General features: G+C 36.4%; 1 protein-coding gene across 22 annotated transcripts in view; it reads left to right on the top strand.

Annotated features, from left to right (window-relative positions):
• The window catches only part of CACNA1D (calcium voltage-gated channel subunit alpha1 D), a 195,671-nt gene that overhangs the window by 83,326 nt on the left and 93,035 nt on the right, over positions 1-19,310 (top strand). For 15 of the 22 annotated variants that reach the window (XM_075433149.1, XM_075433151.1, XM_075433166.1 and 12 more), the window contains 2 exons: positions 5,644-5,747; positions 16,163-16,332. In XM_075433149.1, the coding sequence (XP_075289264.1) occupies positions 5,644-5,747; positions 16,163-16,332 (274 nt within the window). Of the gene's footprint in view, positions 1-5,061; positions 5,166-5,643; positions 5,748-16,162; positions 16,333-19,310 lie in introns of all 22 variants that reach the window. The other 7 variants (XM_075433171.1, XM_075433172.1, XM_075433170.1 and 4 more) reach the window with 2 other exon arrangements.

Raw genomic sequence — 19,310 nt, 5'->3', positions numbered from 1 at the left:
ATCTGAATGAAAAAACAAAAGTAAGACTTGCATATAAACTTAATTGTACTCTAGTATTAGAAAAAAAAATCATAAGCAGTCAGCTTTGAAGAATAAATTCTTTATGCGACTACCTGAATTATACACTTCATTAGCTAAAAATGGATAAACATAACAGAAGGTAGAAATTGAGGTCTATTCAGATAGATCAAAGCAAATTAATAAAACTGAACCAGTGTCTTACAAGTTGTGGTTTAACTTGAGACAGTCACTTATATGTGTCCTATATGCAACTTTATAGCACAATTTATGTACAGAAGACAGGTCAAATTTAGAGATTATTAAGTAATTATGAGGATCTCTACATACTGTAGCAATTTTTCACGTCACAAAGGATTATATTTCTCTTTATCCTACCTTAATGTGTGCGCCATGAAATTCTGATTTTCCAGTTGTTGCTGAGCTGAAATGCTTAACAAAGCAGCAGTCTCTGAGTTCACATCCCACCACTGTATCTCTTGGCTTTTTCTGTGTCGGCAGTACAACCAAGCTGAGTCTGGCCAGCTAGGAGAATGTCAGGGAAATCTGTGCTTTAACTCCAGAACCCAGAGAAGACAGAAGATAAAATTACATGCTTTTACAAACCAGCCTGGAGGCTGCTATGCTTCAAGCACAGCCTCTTTTAAGTCAGCTTTACGTTAAATCCACTTCAGCCTAGAATATCCCAGGACACAATCTTTGAAGCTAGAAGGCTTTGAAAGGCTGTCTGGTATGCTCTAAAATGAGTAGAATAAATAGCCTGTGGTCTGAGGTTTTGTGAACCTACATCATATGCGTCAAAGAATGTCTGCTGTAAATTTGGCTTTCTCCCTGTTTCCCTTCAGAGTCTCCGTCTCTGATCATCTACACTGCATTGTAATGATAGTTAACTCCAACTACAGAACAGCTTAACAAGATAATTCACTCTAAATGCTAGATGAGGCAGTTTCAGACTGCACCAAGTTTGTCCTGTCAACTCAAGATGGTTCTTCAAGACTTCGCAGATATATACTCATTTAAATTTAGAGCCAAATATATAACAAAAATTCATTATTCTCCACTAATTTAACTTGCATAGAGTAACTTGTCTCCAGATCTGGTAGCATCAACAAATGGGACCTCTTACAAGGACTTTTGAACTGTTGGTTAGTGCATCACTCATGAAAGGGATAGGAAGACCTACAGAGTTCAGTTCAAAATTCTTTTCAAAGCTATTTAAACATACAAATCTAACTTAACATCTGAATGAAGGGAATGAAAATGCCAGACTGTAGCCAAAAGTGGCATCTCTGGCAAATAAGCACTTTTAAACACTTACCTGAGTAGTACACATCTACTGTTATGGTGAAGCAGAATTGAGTGATATGAAAAATACTTTGTCCTTCATATCATTCATCATCTTATCTGTCCTCTAGTTGATGTGATGGACAAACTAATTTGAACTGAAATCCAAATGGTAAGACTAGATCTGGAAAAAGGCACAAAGAAGGTCAAGAAGGGTGGTGCTTGGGGGTGTCTTTGCAATAGATGTTATGGATGCTGAAACCTGAATGGAAGCAAAGAGATGGAACAAGGCTGTTGAAAGCCACTAAATATGACACCTCATTTGGTATAGTACATCCCTGAGCCGCAGAGAGTGGGAGTCTTGCAAGACTTTTTGCTGAGGATTTGTGATGTGATGTCTCCTAGATTTTCTGATGTTACTTTAACGTAATTCAGGGGCTTTTATTGTTTATGTTCCTTAGTTGCAACTTCCAATACATCTGGAACTTGTGTCTTCGTAACTCCTTATTCTGCACTTTGGGTGAGAAGTCAGCATTAATCCTTTCAACTGGAAATACCTTGTTTCTGAGGATGGAGATTTTCCTGTGCTCATATATTAACCAAACTCTGCCTCAATTTTTAATCAGAAGGCAAATTGACTCCTTTAATCTTTCTTTAATTGAAAGTTATGCAAAAATGCCTATTGATATGCATGAAATGAGCAGTGAAGTTTTCTGAAAAGAGAGGACATCTTTTTATACTTTCATCTCTGGTGTTAATGCAATCAGAAATATTACTTCATAAATAGAAATTTCAGTGTATTACTTGAATAGAGTTTAATTGTCTCTAGAATTAAATGGTAAAATTCTGGAGTAGATGCAGTTTTGGGCTGTTGCTTTTAGGAATTCGATCTTAGATTAGTGCCAAGATGTTCTATTAGATTAAGGGTTTCTGAGTTAGGAATGCTTTTGAATTAGTTCAGCATCTTCCGAAACCAAAGCATTTCTTCTAGCACTGGTTAGCTGCAGTTGCCAATTTTTACGTCACAGGGTATTAGTCTCAAATTAGCCTAAAACATTGGCTTAAAATCAAACTGCGTAAATGAGAAGAAATTTTTTCCATACGTTACACACTATAAACTGAACGAAGGAAATGCAAATCACAGCTGCCTGTGCTAATAGAGCCTTTATGACAGAGCATGGAAATTTCAGCTTTGCTCCTGGGTTACAAAGTTATCACAGTGGCTGGCTTCTTGAATATGTGTTCTTTGTGAGCAGAAAGAGTGTATCAAGTTGGATTGCAGTGATTGCCAGAGCTCTTTTTTCTCAAAGTAAAATTACAAATATTAATTAGAAATTACAAATATCAATCTTTCAGGTTTTTCAAAGATTTATAGCAGGAAAACGTTGGCATCAACACCAGATGAATTTGTGCCTTCACTCTGAACTCTGGTGACATGCAAACAACTGTTTGCTGATGGTATAGTTCACTTAGATGCAAAATGTGTTCATATGTATTTGAAATTTAATCAAAACGTTCCCTCTTATAAGCTATTGTTAGAAAAACACGTTGTCTGTATCATATGAACCATTTGTAATGAAGCAAACTCAATTCTAAAGTAGTAAAGTAATTCTGAATATGCATTTTGAAAAACCATTGAGTAAATTTTATTCCAAAACCTCAAGGCAAGATGCCTACAATTGAAAGAAGATGCAAAGGGCAACATACACTGGGACAAAGCAGAAATTCAGTCTGGGCAATAGGGTATTTTACTAAACACCCGAGCATCTTCATTGTTAAGTCTTCTCAAATGTAATGAACTTGCTCTGAGGGCATGGAAATGGATGATAAAAAAACCCAACAAAACAAAAAATTGATCTCAGCATAGGCACCTGACATACAAAGTGTTGCTAAAAGTATTGCACAGAAGGCTAAGTATAAGTAGGTCAGTATGATGGCAGCATTATGAAAGACTTTATTTTCCATATAAATATGCTGTTGCAGAATTGGACTGTGGAAACGTGGGAGCTTTTAAAATTGAAGGTAATAACCCCAGCCTTTCTGAATGACTATAACTCTTCTCCATTTTAATTTCTCCGAAATACATTTTTATTGAATTTAAAAGGAAATAAAATCCAAGTCAGCTATATATTTTGCAGTTTTCTTTTTTCCTAGCAAGTCGAAATAATTTTAAGTTACTTTTCAGTATCTCAGTTCAATTACTAAAGCATTTTAAAAGATGGTGCATAGAGAGATTATTTTAAAGGATGTGTGAAGAAGTTGTGTAAAATAATCTTCTTTGGTGACTCAGGAAGTTTGTTTACTTTAGTTAGTATAAAATGGCATTATTACAGATCATTGTTGAAGAAAAGTGCCTATGGGCCTTAACCTGCAAAGACTTAATGCGTGTGCTTATATCCATCCATAGGACCACCTTTCAGGAACAGATTATGATACACTTTTAAAAGACAAAGGAAAAAAGAAAATGAGTACGGTTTGAAAAACGTTTGTTCCCACATTTAATATGCCTGTTCCAACAGCGATGTTAAGGACAGGAGTAAAACTTCACTATTGGTAGAGCTCAAAGCCTAATCACAAATTTCAGATATGAAAAAGCCACAACATCAGTCACAGAAAAGAGGAAAATGTTTGCCCAAAGATTGTTCTACAATACCATATCCTGTCTGGAATGCTCTTGCCATTTTTATTGTCTGCTGAATTTTCCTGACTAAAAAGCATCTTAAGAAGAATCAAATGCAAACTTGTCAGTATAAACAAAAAAACCCCAAATAATTCCTCTCCCACAATAGACATTTCCAAGAATTTCCAAGTCAGAATTCTTTATGTAACTTATCAGAATGTCTTTATGCACCTGAATGCTACACACAAGACCAATTTTCCTGTGTTTTAAAATATCTGTTTTTCTGAGTAAGCCTTTTTACTTTTCTGTGGGTATGTTTCTTAAATCCATCTTCTGACAGGTACAAGGAGCTTGCCAAGAATAGACAGTGGAAAAGGTCTTATAGAAAAGCTTGTGTGGGTCTACAATGAGTGAATTTAAAGCTCAGTTACTTCAACCTTACTTTATTTAAAAAAAAAAAAAAGTAACAACTTTTTCAACTTTATTTAACCTTGATCTTGATGTAATTTTTGTTCAGAAGTGTTTCTGGAGTATTTCCATGTTTCCACTATGTTTCCAGAATTCGATTTCAGTTTTTCATTCTTCTAAAAATGTGTTCACATTTTTACACAAATTCATTCTCATTTACTTCTTTTTGAATTAATTTAAAATGTCTCACTGCATCCAACTGTAGTATTTCAGAACAAAAAACACAGAAATTCCATGTTACAGAAAAACCAGTATTGTTTGTACTATTGAAATACATATTACTGTTTCTTCTCTCAAAGGATCATTCAGGTAGCTAGGATATATGGGAACTAAAAATCCTAACATTTCAATATACTTTATAAGCATCATTTTAATTAGTGAGATCTGAAATTTAGTTCATGTTCTAGGTATTAAAGAACACAACTGTTGCAGTGCTCCATTTATGTTTGATAATATTTTAGATCTGAATGCTAGGTTCACTCAGTATTTTGTTTTAGAGTATGTATTAGAAATGTGAAGTGAATGTGGCCTGTGCCTTCTTTCTTGTATATCATCTTAGAATACTGAAGGAATGCATAAATGCTACGCTGAATGATTAAATTCTCTTTCTCTGACTCTTTATTGCTATTACTATAGTGATCTACTCTATAAGATCATCTTATTTCTTGCAGATGAATGATGCTATGGGATTTGAATTGCCATGGGTGTATTTTGTCAGTCTCGTCATCTTTGGGTCATTTTTCGTACTAAATCTTGTTCTTGGTGTATTGAGCGGGTAAGCATACAGCTTTTTCATCATGAAGGCAGAGTCCTGAATTCAGTTGCCATGAACACACAGGTTATCTTATACAGGTGAGACTTCAGTTGTGATGACATCTTTTAATAAAACTATTTCTTTCTCCTCTAATTACAACAGAAACAGTTTTCTGTAGCTATCGTATAAATAACATGCAAATACCAAAATCAGAGTTTAGATGTATCAGTAATATTCTTCATGTCCATATTTGTGGCAAAATTATAAAAAGGTCTAATAATTCTGCACTTATTTAAATATACTTTTAATTCATGTTCTAAGGCATCACATCTACAACATAATTTGGGTAAGTAAATAAATTAAATGTTCATTGATTTTTTAAAAAACTGAATAAAGCATAAACTTTCGGTGTTGAAACCTACGTGATCTGGCAGCTGCAAAAAGGACTCTGCTGTTTAATGAATGACTGAATCATAACTTATTTCCTTACATTTTACAGGTAAATGATGCAATAGGATGTGAATGGCCATGGATCTATTTTGTTAGTCTTATCATCCTTGGCTCATTTTTCGTACTTAACCTGGTTCTTGGTGTACTTAGTGGGTAAGCAGTTGAGTTAACATTGTGTATGCTACTGCTACTTGTAAGATGGCCTCTGCATTTACTCAAGCTTCTCAGCGATGGCTTTTTTGCATGCACTTGAGATTCTTATGTCATCCTACCAGTGTTTGCTCTTTTGACTGAACTGTGTGATTCTAGTGCCTGTATCTGTCTGACATCATGTTCACCATGCTTGCCAAAAATATTCATTAAATGAGGCACTAATCTCCTTATTCTATAATATTCCAACAGAGAGAAATATTATTTTGCACATGGGTGGTGCACCTGCACAAATAATCTCCCCTATAGATATAGACTATTGTCCTTTTCTGAAAGTCTAATGTTTGCTTTTGATAAAATATCTATAAAGTAATTGCAGTGTTATTTGTGTTTACCAGTCACATTGCAAAATATTTTTAATATTTGAGATCTGTCTTACAGAATGAAGGACTATGTTACCTTGACACAGTGTTTAGTGCTTCCTGTATTGTAAAGCTGTGTACTGCTGTGACAACCTTCACCAGCAAGCTGATATATTTATTAATAATCCAGTATCAATTTAATGTACTTGTCAGTGGGAGGTTGTCACAGCTTTTTGTTGGTTTGTGTACTCCAGACTTCAGCCAAGAACTAAAGTGGTGTCAGTTGTAGCTGTATAACATGGTTTAAAACTGTAGTTCATGGCAACAGTTTGCAAGGTTTTCTTCTTACAAAGCCCCCTTGCTGAAGGGGCTCAGTAAGACCCCTCCACTTCTTTTGCCATTTCCTGGTTTCTAACACACTTAAGCTCGGGAAACAGTAGGTTATGGTAAAGATATTTTCTGATAAATAAAAAGATCCTGCTAGCATTTGAATACTAAAAGAAAATTATTATAATTGTCTGTATTAGCTTTTAGTTATACAATGAACAATATTGTTCTGGCAATCTTAGGCAAGCTGTTCTGTCTTTGTTAGCCAACAGAAAAATGTCTCTTGCCTAGAAAACAGCCTGACACCATAGATGATGGTGTCATCAGACTGCTGATTGTGTGCGCAGCCCTATTCATGGCTTTGCTGTGTGGTACATTAGATTTTAAAGGAACTATAATGCATTATTATGTTCCTGGAAATTAGCCAATCAAACAATTTCCAGTTACTGATATAACTATGTTATAAGAGCATTTTTATCTAATGAGTGGTTTTACAATGTGTTTTTTAAAATCATAAGTCATTTATCTGTGATTGATTACTGTTGCACACAGGAAACTAGGGAAAGTATAGTCTTACCTTAGTGTCAGAATCACTTCACAAATCACATGTTTAACAGCAAAGAGATAGTTCTAAAAACACATTGCTGATTTTTAGATTTAATCTCTTCCTTCCAAGACCTACTCTGTAATGTTGGATTTATACAGTCAGATTGGCTTTGTTTTATTCAGGGACAAATGTGTAAATTGTTGCAAAACTAAAGGCCTACCTTTCATGTCACAGCCACACTGGACAAACAAAATAAGAAAGAGAAGGACAGATCAGCGAGGCTAGTTGCAGTGTAATTTATTTCTTCTTTTGATACTGTTACCTAACGTTGCTGTGTGCCTAGACTTCCCACTGAAGTCATTAGAGGATTAGGTTTTCACAATTCCTTTCACTGGCCCTTAAGAAGGTCATAAGCAGCAATTAGTTTTCTTTCTGTTGTGTGAAGGTGTCCTATGGTAACAGTTAACTAAATAGTCCCCTTTTCCCTGGCATGACTCGAATTCTGGTTGGTTTCAGATTTTTATGTTATGGGGAAAGTAATGCCAGACTTTGTGTTTTGTTGCACGTGTTCATTTCTTCTACTGAAGCCTTGGAAATTTAGAGACAGCCTCACAGCTAAGCTTTACATTTGATTTAATACATTTTAAATACTTTATAAAGTTTGCAACGTTATGATATGTATGATATTTGTTGGAATATGGAGTTGCTCTTTAGCTGCTGTTACAATAGAGAGGAAGAGGTGTCCTCTTGTCCTTGGTTCCATTCTGCAGACAAGAAATCACCACGGATTTCTAGGTATCGCTTGATCCGTAAAGCTCTAATGCTCTTCAGAGCCCTTGCTGGCTTGCCTTCAATGTCCAGTGAGCAGAAATGGTAGTGTCAAGGGTGTTTTGAGCTCTACTTAAATTCATAAATTCATTCCTAAATTCATTTTCTGCCATAGTGTCACCTAACTGTAGTGCCACTTGAGTGCTTGGGGTGCTTGATGAATTGTTTGAATCCATGTTTACCCTAAATATGTGAAAAGACCTTTCTAACACTCCAGTTTTTCATTTTCTGTGCTGAAGAAAATGATACTAGTGAACTGAGACATGTGATACGTAATTATCACCAATGATTGACATTGAGAGCGGAAGGAGAAAGGAAAAGAGAGTGTTCCTGAAAGATACCGATCATACCAAACTAATGTTTGGTACATAAGTGAAAAAAATGTCCTGGCATACTTGCTTGAAGCTCTGACAAGGGCCAGTGTAGAATACTGTTACACTGATTTATTTTGATCACTAAATGCCATTTGTATATAAAGCATAAATATTTTTCACGTATTTTCTATTTAAACTTACCTGTCTAAATTTTATGGGTGAAATGACGCACTAGTAAAATACTATGGATGTGTCTGTATTGCTTAGTAGAAAGCTAATATTTTTCATTCTGAGACAGGCATTGAATATGTAACACGTACGTTCTTTGTTTTTTATTGAAGAGTTATTAGCTTTTATGTTTTATGCTCTTCAAATCATAGCATGAAACTTGGTTTATGATCAATCTACAAAGAAAGTTAAATTTTACTAAACCAATCAAACTTCAAGAATGCAAAAATTATGCCAACTTATTTGAAAAGCATGACTTTGCATACAGATTTTAGAAGTGGAATCCGAATGCCTAATACACCTTTTCTGTATGAAAGTGTTATTTCCTGTAGTATCGTTATGCTGTGTGCATTTAGATGTTTGCAGTTTTAAAATATTCATTCATTCTCTTTGCACTCCTTTGTTACTCTGTGACCATCTACCCCTTTGTATTTCTGTAATGCCTCTTGTGCACTGCATGTTTGATGTATTTAGATACTGTACAGATGGATGAGAATGATGATTTGGGAGATCTTTTGTTTTACATCTAGCCATTTCTGAAGGTGAGTATTTCCTGGTGATCCATGTCAGTTTTGCCTGCTGAAGGTGACATTCTTAAAAATGGAGTTCATAGTTTTAGTAGCAGAGGTGTAAATTAATAGAAATAATATGTGTGTGTGGAGTCTGCATGTGGTAGATATTTTCAGCACCGTGAATTTCTTAGGAGTCTGGCTGGACACCTGGAACTGTCAGCTGATCTTACAAAATAAGACTGCATTTTTGAATTCTTTCAATATTTAGAAAGAGCAAAATGCTTGCAGCTCTGGAAAGCTGCCATAGATTTATTCAGGTATCTTTGTATTTTCATTATCTTGGGCTTGTCTGTGTTTTGCTCATTCACGATACCAATTTAAAGCTGTATGTGGCTCTGAATAATTGTTTTAGCTCCTAGAAATCTGAGGGTGATCATGACATGGTCACACTCTATTTTGGGTGCTACATCTTTTGAACCAGCATCAGGGAGTGGGCTCAATCTGTAAGAGATACCAGAACACCTTTTTTTCTTATGTAAGGCTTACTCTGGTTATGAACCAAGTATGAGGCAGTGCATCTTTGGGGCAACTTCACACTTGGTGGAATGGCACAGAGATTGCCACTGAGGAGATGCCCAGCAGTTCTGGTTCTATGAAGGGTACTGGACTGCTTCAGGAGAGTGCTTTTACATGTAGCTTTGGTTACGCACACTGTACGTAACAGGCATAAACTGGACCTGTGTTCTCCAAAGTCGTGAAATACGAGACACAGGAATTGGGAGCTGAGGACAGGCCTCATCCAAATATTCCGTGATAAAAGACCAGAGCATATAATGACTATTGGTGCAAGAGACCGTGAGCTGAAATTAGAAAGTTAAGTTAGAAATAACAGTTAAGTTTATTAGAAGGTTAACATATACAGCTAAACCTTAAAAAAGTAAGGGAATTAGAGGTATTCATCCACCCTGAAAGTACCTTTAAAATTGTGTTGAAAGTTAAAATAATTATGTCAGTAATTCAGCATTCATTAAACTGTTTTACTATGAACAGAGAAAATAATAAATTATAAAACTTCATACCTTATTTATCAAGAGGCATGGCTTTTAATGATGCATGATAATCTAGTCCTCAAGATAGTCCTTATCGTTAGAGGATGGTTTCCTCTGACGGCATTTTCTGCTCAAGGCATCAGTATTTCTTTGGGTAGCCATGGGAACAAATAAGACCTTTCAAACACACTTTAATAAATCTCTGTAAGTTGAATTTATTGCCTTGTTAAAGGACACCAAAGCATAAGCTTTGACATGTCCTTACATACATCCTCTTACATGCAAGTATTGTAGGTTACTAAGAGAATGTTATTTTTTTCAATTTCTTTACCACGCTATTATTTGCAATGTATGTATATAATGATTCTAAAAGCTAAGGGTACATACTCATCCATGCTAATCTCGCAGCAATATCTGTCAATTAATGTAATATAAAATATGTTGGCACAGATAAGCTTATACACCTAAGAACTGTTGTCTACAGTTTATGTGGGAAAAATCGGAGAAAAAGACATTTGCATAATGATGCAGCAAATAGAAAATGGCAGTGAACTGTCATCCATAGTCTTTCAGCAAAAGGGAAATGAACTGGTTTTGACAGTGTTCCTTTTCACAGCAGAGGGAAAGCTGAGTAAAAAAAAAAACAGTGCACTTCACGACGGTGGGGTGAATACACTCTGAGCTATGGTCCTACCCTCAGTACTACCAGTTCTTCCTCTAAGAAATCCGGTGTGTCCTGAGCCAAACAGGTCTTTACGCAGGACAGAATGAGGACATCTTAATATGCAGATATAACAACAGTGTGAAACATCAGATCTCAGTTTTGTTGCTCTATTGCGTTGTTCCCTATCTTGCTGTTCCCATGGATGATCCCATTGCAGCCATGTGCACTCTGGCACAATAATGCTGTACAAGCCCTCTGCTACACAGAGGTTGTGCTGGAGCTACTGAATACCCATTTTGTCAATTGCTAATGAACTACCTAGGAATAGCTATAGGTGGGTAATACCAGTTTGTATTTCTCCATCAAGAACCCAGTGCTCCTTGCTCAAGAAAAATTCCTGCTAGAAATTTTTTGCTGCAGAAATAATTCTGCAGTGTTTGGCCTATATTTTTTATTATTTCTAAAAGAAGGGGTAACAATGATGTATACAAATCTCCCAACAATTAAAGATGTGATGTTACTTAACCTTTTTTTGTGATGTTACTTAACCTTTTTCATGTTTCTACATTTGTTACATATTACACCCAGCTGTAAGCTTTTGTCCATGCCTATCTGTACAGTTTAAGGAGTTTGAGTTCTCTGATTTGATTCTGCGAATTTGTTGGTTGGTATGGTTGCGGCTGTGTGAAACCTCTTCTGTGAGTCTGGTGGCCAACGCTGTACTCCTGTGAGTACATTTTTGTTATTATGTGACTGTTCTCTGTGAATAAACGAGAGTCTAGGATGTCTGGGTGACAGTTCTACATATAGCATTAGCATAACACTTTCCACGTACCAGACCCTGTGTGTGGTAAGTTGCATACTGTGGTAGATGAATTCTCTTTCTCACTGCATTTGCAGTGACACAAAAGGGCAGTAATGTGGCCAACAAGGAATTAGTGTCCTGGTTTATGCTTAGACATTGAAGGCAACTGTTTATTTCCTATCATCAATGCCAAGCGATGCACAGGAGTTACAGCAACATTCATGTTGCTGCACAAGACCCTTTATGGAAAGTGTCTAGCCTTTAGCATGGAAGAACTTTCAGTTGACAGGAGGCCAGTATAGATGTCTCCTTAGTACTATGTCCGTGAATTACAAAGACAAAGCAGAGTGTACCAGATACTCACACTTAAGCAAATTGTCTTAGGATTTTTGGTTAATATGACTCTGCCTCAAATTCACGTGTGAGAACCAGAGCTGTGACTGAGTCCCAGTAGGTACTCCTGGCTGCTACCTCCACTGTGTTCCATCAAGCCATTCCCAGCTGATGCATAGCTGCAGGAGTTATTTCACTCTCTTGAAGAAAGAAAAACCTGTTAATGAGTATGGTTGCCCCAGACTACTGAAGCATGAACTCAAAACCTGCACTTTATATGCTTCTGCCCCAACAACCATTGTTGATGACAGTGCTGTGCCCAGAGAACTGAGACCATCTTTCTGCAAGGGGGAAAAGTATTTTGGGCCAATTATTGGTGATAACCAATATTTTTGCTTATCACTAAAAATAAGATGAGTATGTAGGTCAGTCTCTATATAATGCTGTTTTGCAAGTAATTTATCCTTTCTGCTGCAGGTGCAGTTGACTGAGTTATTTACATCATGGCTGCAATTTGAAGCTTTTCTCAGTTTACAGGATATTGTCATATGTTGCAATTTTTAGTCATATTTAAATAGATAACCCAGTCCCAGCCAGCCTAATTTTTATCTGATTTATCTGCATGTGCAGTGAAATCAAAAACTGAATTGCCTCTATCTAGGTAGTAATAGACTTTTGAAGAAAAGATTTTTGAAGGCAAGTGGGTAATTACAAGGTGTTCTCATACAAGTTATGCAGCTCTGCTTTATAAGATTCTTCAGAAGCAGAGATCTGCAGAAAGCTCTTTCTAGCCCTGCTGGCCTATAGTCTTATTTTTGAAGCATATTATCTTTAAAATATGAGACAGTAGTAAGCTTGGCTTTTTCTAGTTGTTGGAATTGGGACAAAAACATGTTTGTTTGAGTCTTGTGCTTTATGAAAAGTACTTAAATCTGTTTTATTTTTAAACTGAAATTTTACAGGCAATAGGCCTGATTTTCATTTCACATGCTGATTTCAAATCAGTGTAGCTTCTCAGAATTTTTCAGTTTGCAACTTGGGTAGAGACTGACATAAACTACATTTTAGTGGAGAGACCCTTGTGAATACTAGCATGGTCACAACAGCCCTTTGAATAAAATTTTCGTCAGTTTAGATATTGAACAAATACACCCACCCCACCCCTCCTCCCCAAATACACACTTTCAAATACCAGATCCAGGCCATTTTATTAAACCAGAATGTAATACGTATTTTGAAGTTGGCTCTTAGCACAGGCATTTGTGAAACCAAATATTTACAGTGCTTAAGTCCACTTACCACAATTAATGTGCCACTTCCTAAGCCTGTCAACTTCATGGGCTTCTGGACTGAGTACTGGGTTGATGACAGCCAAGGAGGCCAGTTCAGGCCGTTAGTCTAACCATGTCAGTACCTATGCTGCCTACATAGCCACAAGATTTTTCTTTCTGCCCTGGACACTGCCTATGCTCTCCATAGCCATGAAACACTGTACAAGCAGCTGTCTTATTCCTCCTTCCAGGAGATCAGCCAATGTCTACATATCTTTGTCTAAATACTCAAATGCCTTGTCTAAGTGTCTTTGTCAGAAGCTTTGAAGAGCCAACATTTCTCCCTCATCTCACCCTCATCATCTTTTCCAAATCACTTCTTGTTTTTTGGAAAAAATGTTTTTGTTCTGATAATAGGAAACTCATTACATTCCAATTCCGTGTAGTTCCGCTTTCTTATTAGTGGTATGTCTGTAAAAGGAATACATGCGTATGTGTGCCTGAGAGATGTCACTTCATTGTGACTGTGATAGAAAAAATACCATAGAGCTGTATTCCTTCCTCCCCTAAAAAAATGCAGTCTTCTCAGGTGTTATACTTCCTTATAAACAGTCAGGATTTAAAAATAAGACTTTTAAATGTCATGGAAATTAAGCACTATTGCATCTCCCCCTACTGATAAATTGCAGCAGCATTTAAAAAGACAATGTCTGACTTCTGTGGTGTATTAAAGGGAAAGATCATATTTAGCTGTGTATATAAAAAACTGTGTTTAATTCTCTGCATGCAGCCGTTTTAATGTAAAAGGTGGTTCAGTCATGGGTGTAGTGCTGTTGAAAGTATTAGCCTTGCTAACTGTTTCATTTTTAAATTACTTCTTTCACTTCACTCCATAGAACAACAGCAGCTTTCATTTTACTTTACCCACACAGATCATATATCCTTCACCCTAATGAAAAACACCTGAAGGACTTCACTGAACAAAACATGAATACTTAATAAAAGCCAGCAAGGCTCGTTACTTCTGATTTCATACTATGCCATGATAGCTCTTTTTTCAAAGATGTTGCCTGTGGAACGAGCGTCATGAGCATGTTGCCTCAATCGGATGTAAAGGACGGTCTCTTTGATACTCTCTCTGAGAGAAGCTTAAACCCAGCATTCCATAAACCAAACCGTTTCTTTTACACTTTTGTCATCTTTGCCAAAAACATGAAATATTTTTCTTTTGTTTTAAAATCAATTAACCCTGAGAGAGATCTATTGCGCGCTCTCTCTTTCTTGAGCATTTTTCTGAAGAGAGGGCCTTTTGAAGGACCTTGTCCTTGGATGCTGGGTGAAGGGTAGCAAATGCAGAGCAGGCACTGGCATTCTTCAGCTTCGTTACAGTGCCATCAGATGGAACAGCATGATCTCCACATGCCAAACCGAATTTTTGCTGAATTGAGTCCTCAACTGTAAAAAGTGTAGTGCCTGCTTCTTAGCTTTTGCAACAGCAAGCTTTTTAGCTGCTGCAATATAACATGAAAAAGAGGAAAAAAGGAAAAAAAAAAACCCCACAAAAACAAAAAAAACCCAAAACAAAGTCTGTATGGTTGCATGTAAAGAGCTTAACTCTTTTAAATTTACTAATGTTAAAGCAGAAAATTGGTGTTTAGAAGATGCATTTGAAGACTGAAAATAAACCAATAAAATCTGAAAAAAACCCCACCCTGGAGAGATTATACCTTTCCAATTCCAAATAAGTAATGTCTATCACCGAACTGAAATACTGTGTTGAAAAATGATGAGGCTTTCTGTTACTCTGCTATATTTTGTTAGCAGGACAACATCATATTGATTATTATGTTCAGCTTGTTAAAACATTTTGCAAGTCTTACACTAATTTCCTAATTTTTTTCCACTTGATAAAGGATATTGTTGAGTGCTTTAATAAATTTCACCTTAAGAGTGTATTAATTAGGGAATAATTTCAAATGAAAGTTCATGATAAATAAAGGGTTTGTAAATTCATAATAAATGGAATTACTATAGCCATTTTTTAGGTATAATTTCAGCCCTATTATAAGATTAATAGGTTAGAGCAAGCCTAATTTTAAATACTGAATCGCTACGTAGTTACAATACAATTCAAAAGATGCTTGCCTACCCCTAATCATACATATCGATACTTGGATAAATCGGAAAATATCTGATCCTTCTAGTGAAGGAAGTTATAAGTTTGGAGCTGTGTATTGCATGAAATGTCATAATGTCAGCATGTGAAATGTTGTGGTGCAAGAATTTACTTGATAATTGTCTTGAGTCATATATCATTAAGAGAGTCAAAGATCTGTGGGGCAATTCAGTTTAGAAGAGACTTCAACAGGCCATTTTATCCAACCTGCTTCTCAAAGAGCATGACTTAATTATTTTAATTATCATTCCATGATAATTTATGGATTTACCCAAATCATGAAGTTAGACTAGACAAACAGTCAGATACATTGTATTGAGATTGGGGCAATGAGACAGAGGATTCAATTTATATAAAAGGATGCATTTCTGATCTGTGAGAACATGATTTCTAGGTTCTGTTACAGAGACCGAAAGGGCAAAACATCCAGATCTTGAACAGCACAGGTGTCTGCATGACATAATTAAGAGAGCTTATTAGTGGAATTCTGTGAACTGTGCACTGAAAAAAATATGTTTGGACATGCCCAATAAACCTTGGCTGGAAGAGGAAGGATTTTAGAACTGGCTTCCAGAATTTGTTTTTCACTGAATCTAATACTTCTCTGAAATTATTTTATTAATGAAAGTCAGTTTCTATTTGTAGCCATTAGATAAAACCAATTTTAAAAACTGTATAGAAGAGCACATAACTAAATGGGACACACACAGAGACACGATTACACCGGAATGGAGTACTCTTCCAGTATGGGAAGAGTCAAGAATATTGTTTAATTTTCAATTAAATCATAAGAGCTCTGAAAGTTTTGATGTAGTGGAGTAGAAATTTGCCATAACTTCTTTGCACCACTGTCTTGTTTTCAAAGAAGCTCTCAGATCGTCGGTGTAGTTTATTCAGTTCATTTTCTATGTTAGTATATTATTCTGCAATGTCAAGACCTAGGTCAAAATGCATGGGAGTTTGGCAGTCAGTATTTTGTTCTGCTTTTTCTGAATTTGATAGAGAATTTTCCAAGGAAAGAGAAAAAGCCAAGGCCCGAGGGGACTTTCAGAAACTACGTGAAAAACAGCAGCTTGAAGAAGATCTGAAGGGATATTTAGACTGGATTACACAGGCAGAAGACATTGACCCTGAGAATGATGAAGAGGTTGATGAAGAAGGCAAACGAAACAGTACGTGTTCTTTATTCTGTACTAGTGCTGTGTGGGACAGTTTGGCTGCTTTAAAGGGTGTTACACTGGGGTGAATGCAGCCTATCTGATGTCACTTTCTGATTTTCAGTTTGCATAAGTGTTCATTAGTAGAGAAACCACGTCCATTAATATGTTGATACTTAGTCATGGAAGATAATTCAGAGTATTAACAACAAAATTCAGCTCTGAGCTGTCCATGTGCGAATCATTGTCTGCACTCAACCACTACTGAGACTTAAAAACTTTGCTTTACTTGTGTTCTGTAAAAAGTGGGTGCATACGAGCTATGTGCCACTAAGTATCATGATAAATCCTTAGTCAAGAAGAATATGTGTTTGCCTGTGGATGTATGCAATAGAAATAATAATAATAATATAAAAAGCTTACAAAATATGGCCAAAACTATGGTCAGGAAATAACCTTGTGCTAATAATGAGGATTTTTTTGAGTTTTGAAGTAGGGAAATTACATTCTGGATCTTTCTTTCTGATATCCAGGGAAACTATATAAAATCTTTTTTACTAGATGTATTAACTAAGTGTGAAATAAATGAAATCTTGTTGGATTTTTGTTTGACATCAAGAAATATAATTATCACTTATTACAATGTATTTATTCAACAGTAGCGTACAGTGTATTATACAAAAAGTTTTTTATGCCATAGTGGTCCTCTAGTGCTTCTGACCTGAATCCTAACATAAAGGAACATGTTAGCTTCATGATATCGCAACAACTGTAAGCGCTACAATTGATTTCTCTGTGTCAGAAATTTTGAATAACAGCAATATTTTAATGTAACAATTTAGCAGAAGTTACTCCACCTGGAGTCCCGTGTCCAGCTCTGGAGCCGTCAGCACAGGAAAGACATGGACCTGTTGGAGTGGGTCCAGAGGAGGCCACAAAAATGATCAGAGGGATGGAACACCTCTTCTGTGAGGAAAGGCTGAGAGAGTTGAGGCTGCTCAGCCTGGAGAAGAGAATGCTCTGGGGAGAACTGAGAGCAGCCTGCCAGTACCTGAAGGGGCCTACAAGAAAACTGGAGAGGGACTTTTTACAAGGGCACATAGTGATAGGACAAGGGGCAATGGCTTTAAACTCAAAGAGGGCAGATTTAGACTAGATATAAGAAAGAAATTCTTTATTGTGAGGGTGGTGAGGCGCTGCAACAGGTTGCTCAGAGGAGCTGTGGATGCCCCTTCCCTGGAAGTGTTCAAGGTGAGGTTGGACAGGGCTTTGGGCAACCTGGTCTGGTGGGAGGGGTCCCTGCCCATGGCAGGGGGGTTGGAACTCGATCTTTAAGGTCCCTTCCAACCCAAACCATTCTACGATTTTAGCCTCTTAGCCATGTTTACATAGTAGCGGTTAAATTTTTCATAACTTTTAGTGCTGTACATAAACAAGAACATGGATTCAGGATGTGGTTTATGATTTAATACTAAATGTAAGATTAAAGTCCAAATTTCCATATATATATTAATGCTAAATAGCACCTTATTATTCATTTAATACTCCGGAAAGTCAAGATATTTATTCATTGAACTACCATTGAGTATATCTAGGAAAATACATCTACAAGTGGTTTGTCAAAGGCAACTCAGAATATAATTTTTTATTAATACATTATTATTGTTCTTTTTTTGTTTCTGGTGCTGCTAATTTATTGTGAAGTATTCTTTTAAACTTTTCAGAAGTAGCAAAATAGTGAAAATTATGTGGTTTGATATTGAGGTATCTGATTTTAAGCTTATCTCTGTATTGCATGTAGTCAAATTTAAAAAAATCTTTGTATTTTTGAGCTTCAGAATTTTATTAGTCTTTTAGTTCCCAGTGAAAGTGGGGTATGAATCTGTGTTACTGACTGGAAGGAAACAAGGTGATTTTATGAGAGGCTGGAGAGCAGCTTGTGGGTTGATATTGATGCCAGCATCACCCAGAAATGAATAATTTATGTTTATATGAAAATCTGTAGCACAAACAATTTTTAGCTAGAGCAGAGCAAAAGAAGCCAAAGACTTCACTATATTTGGTTACTAATGTTGTGTGGAAGGAATACATAAACTGTGGGTTTGAGTATCAGTATAAAATCCAAAGACTGAGAAGGAAAAGATTGCACATTTTATGGAGTAAATACACTTTGTACAAGACTGTCATGCAGAATTATGGGTGATGCCGAATTTGCACAGAGCGTTGGACAACCATGCTGTCAGCTGTGGTGCTGATGGTCTTGGTTTGCAAGTCTGTAGGTGAAATCTGAGGAACGTTTTGCATCCTGTTCAAACTGGATGTTTGTTAATATGCTGCATAAGAACCATTTGCTTTGGCATTCATTAAACAGCTTCTAGGTCATACAGGTCTCTCGTAAATCAAAAATATTTGTTTGCATAGTTATTGAGTTAGAGCTTTTGGCTTTAAACTATTAAAGATATAATTTTAGGGTAAGTTAAGAGTTGGAGGACACTTACAGTGTAAAAATAGGAGGAGAAAAGTAATTAAAAGAACTTCGAAACAAATCCCAGTAATTTAATTTCAGGCATGCGTATGTGTTTTAAGTGGAAATTTCCAGCGAATAGGCAATCTTCTAGCACTCCTCTGGGTTTGTGTGTGCGTGTGCTTAAATGTGTGACTTGAAATTTAGTTTTTAATATCAGCAGCAACCGGGTGTAAAGGAGGAAGGATTGCTGAGTTGCTCCACCTCCTTGCACTCAAGACATGCTCTGCTGCATATCGCATTGCATGGGGAGATATGATGAGAGACAGCACAAACTATCTGTCCGGTTACTCCATGGGAAGCTCTTGGGTTAGGAGCATAGTTATGATAATGAGCTGCCTGTTTAGAAGTCAGGTGAAATTTAGCTAGTTATCACCAGGTTAATAATCTTGAGTAGTAAGCCTGGGAAATAAATTTAGTCCAAATACACTGGTGATGTGTTTCTAGAAGTGTCTTTGAAGCATAAAGT

Source organism: Opisthocomus hoazin, chromosome 11 (assembly GCF_030867145.1).
Source record: "Opisthocomus hoazin isolate bOpiHoa1 chromosome 11, bOpiHoa1.hap1, whole genome shotgun sequence".
Taxonomy (NCBI): Eukaryota; Metazoa; Chordata; class Aves; order Opisthocomiformes; family Opisthocomidae; genus Opisthocomus; species Opisthocomus hoazin.
This window is presented reverse-complemented; position numbering and strand designations above follow the sequence as displayed.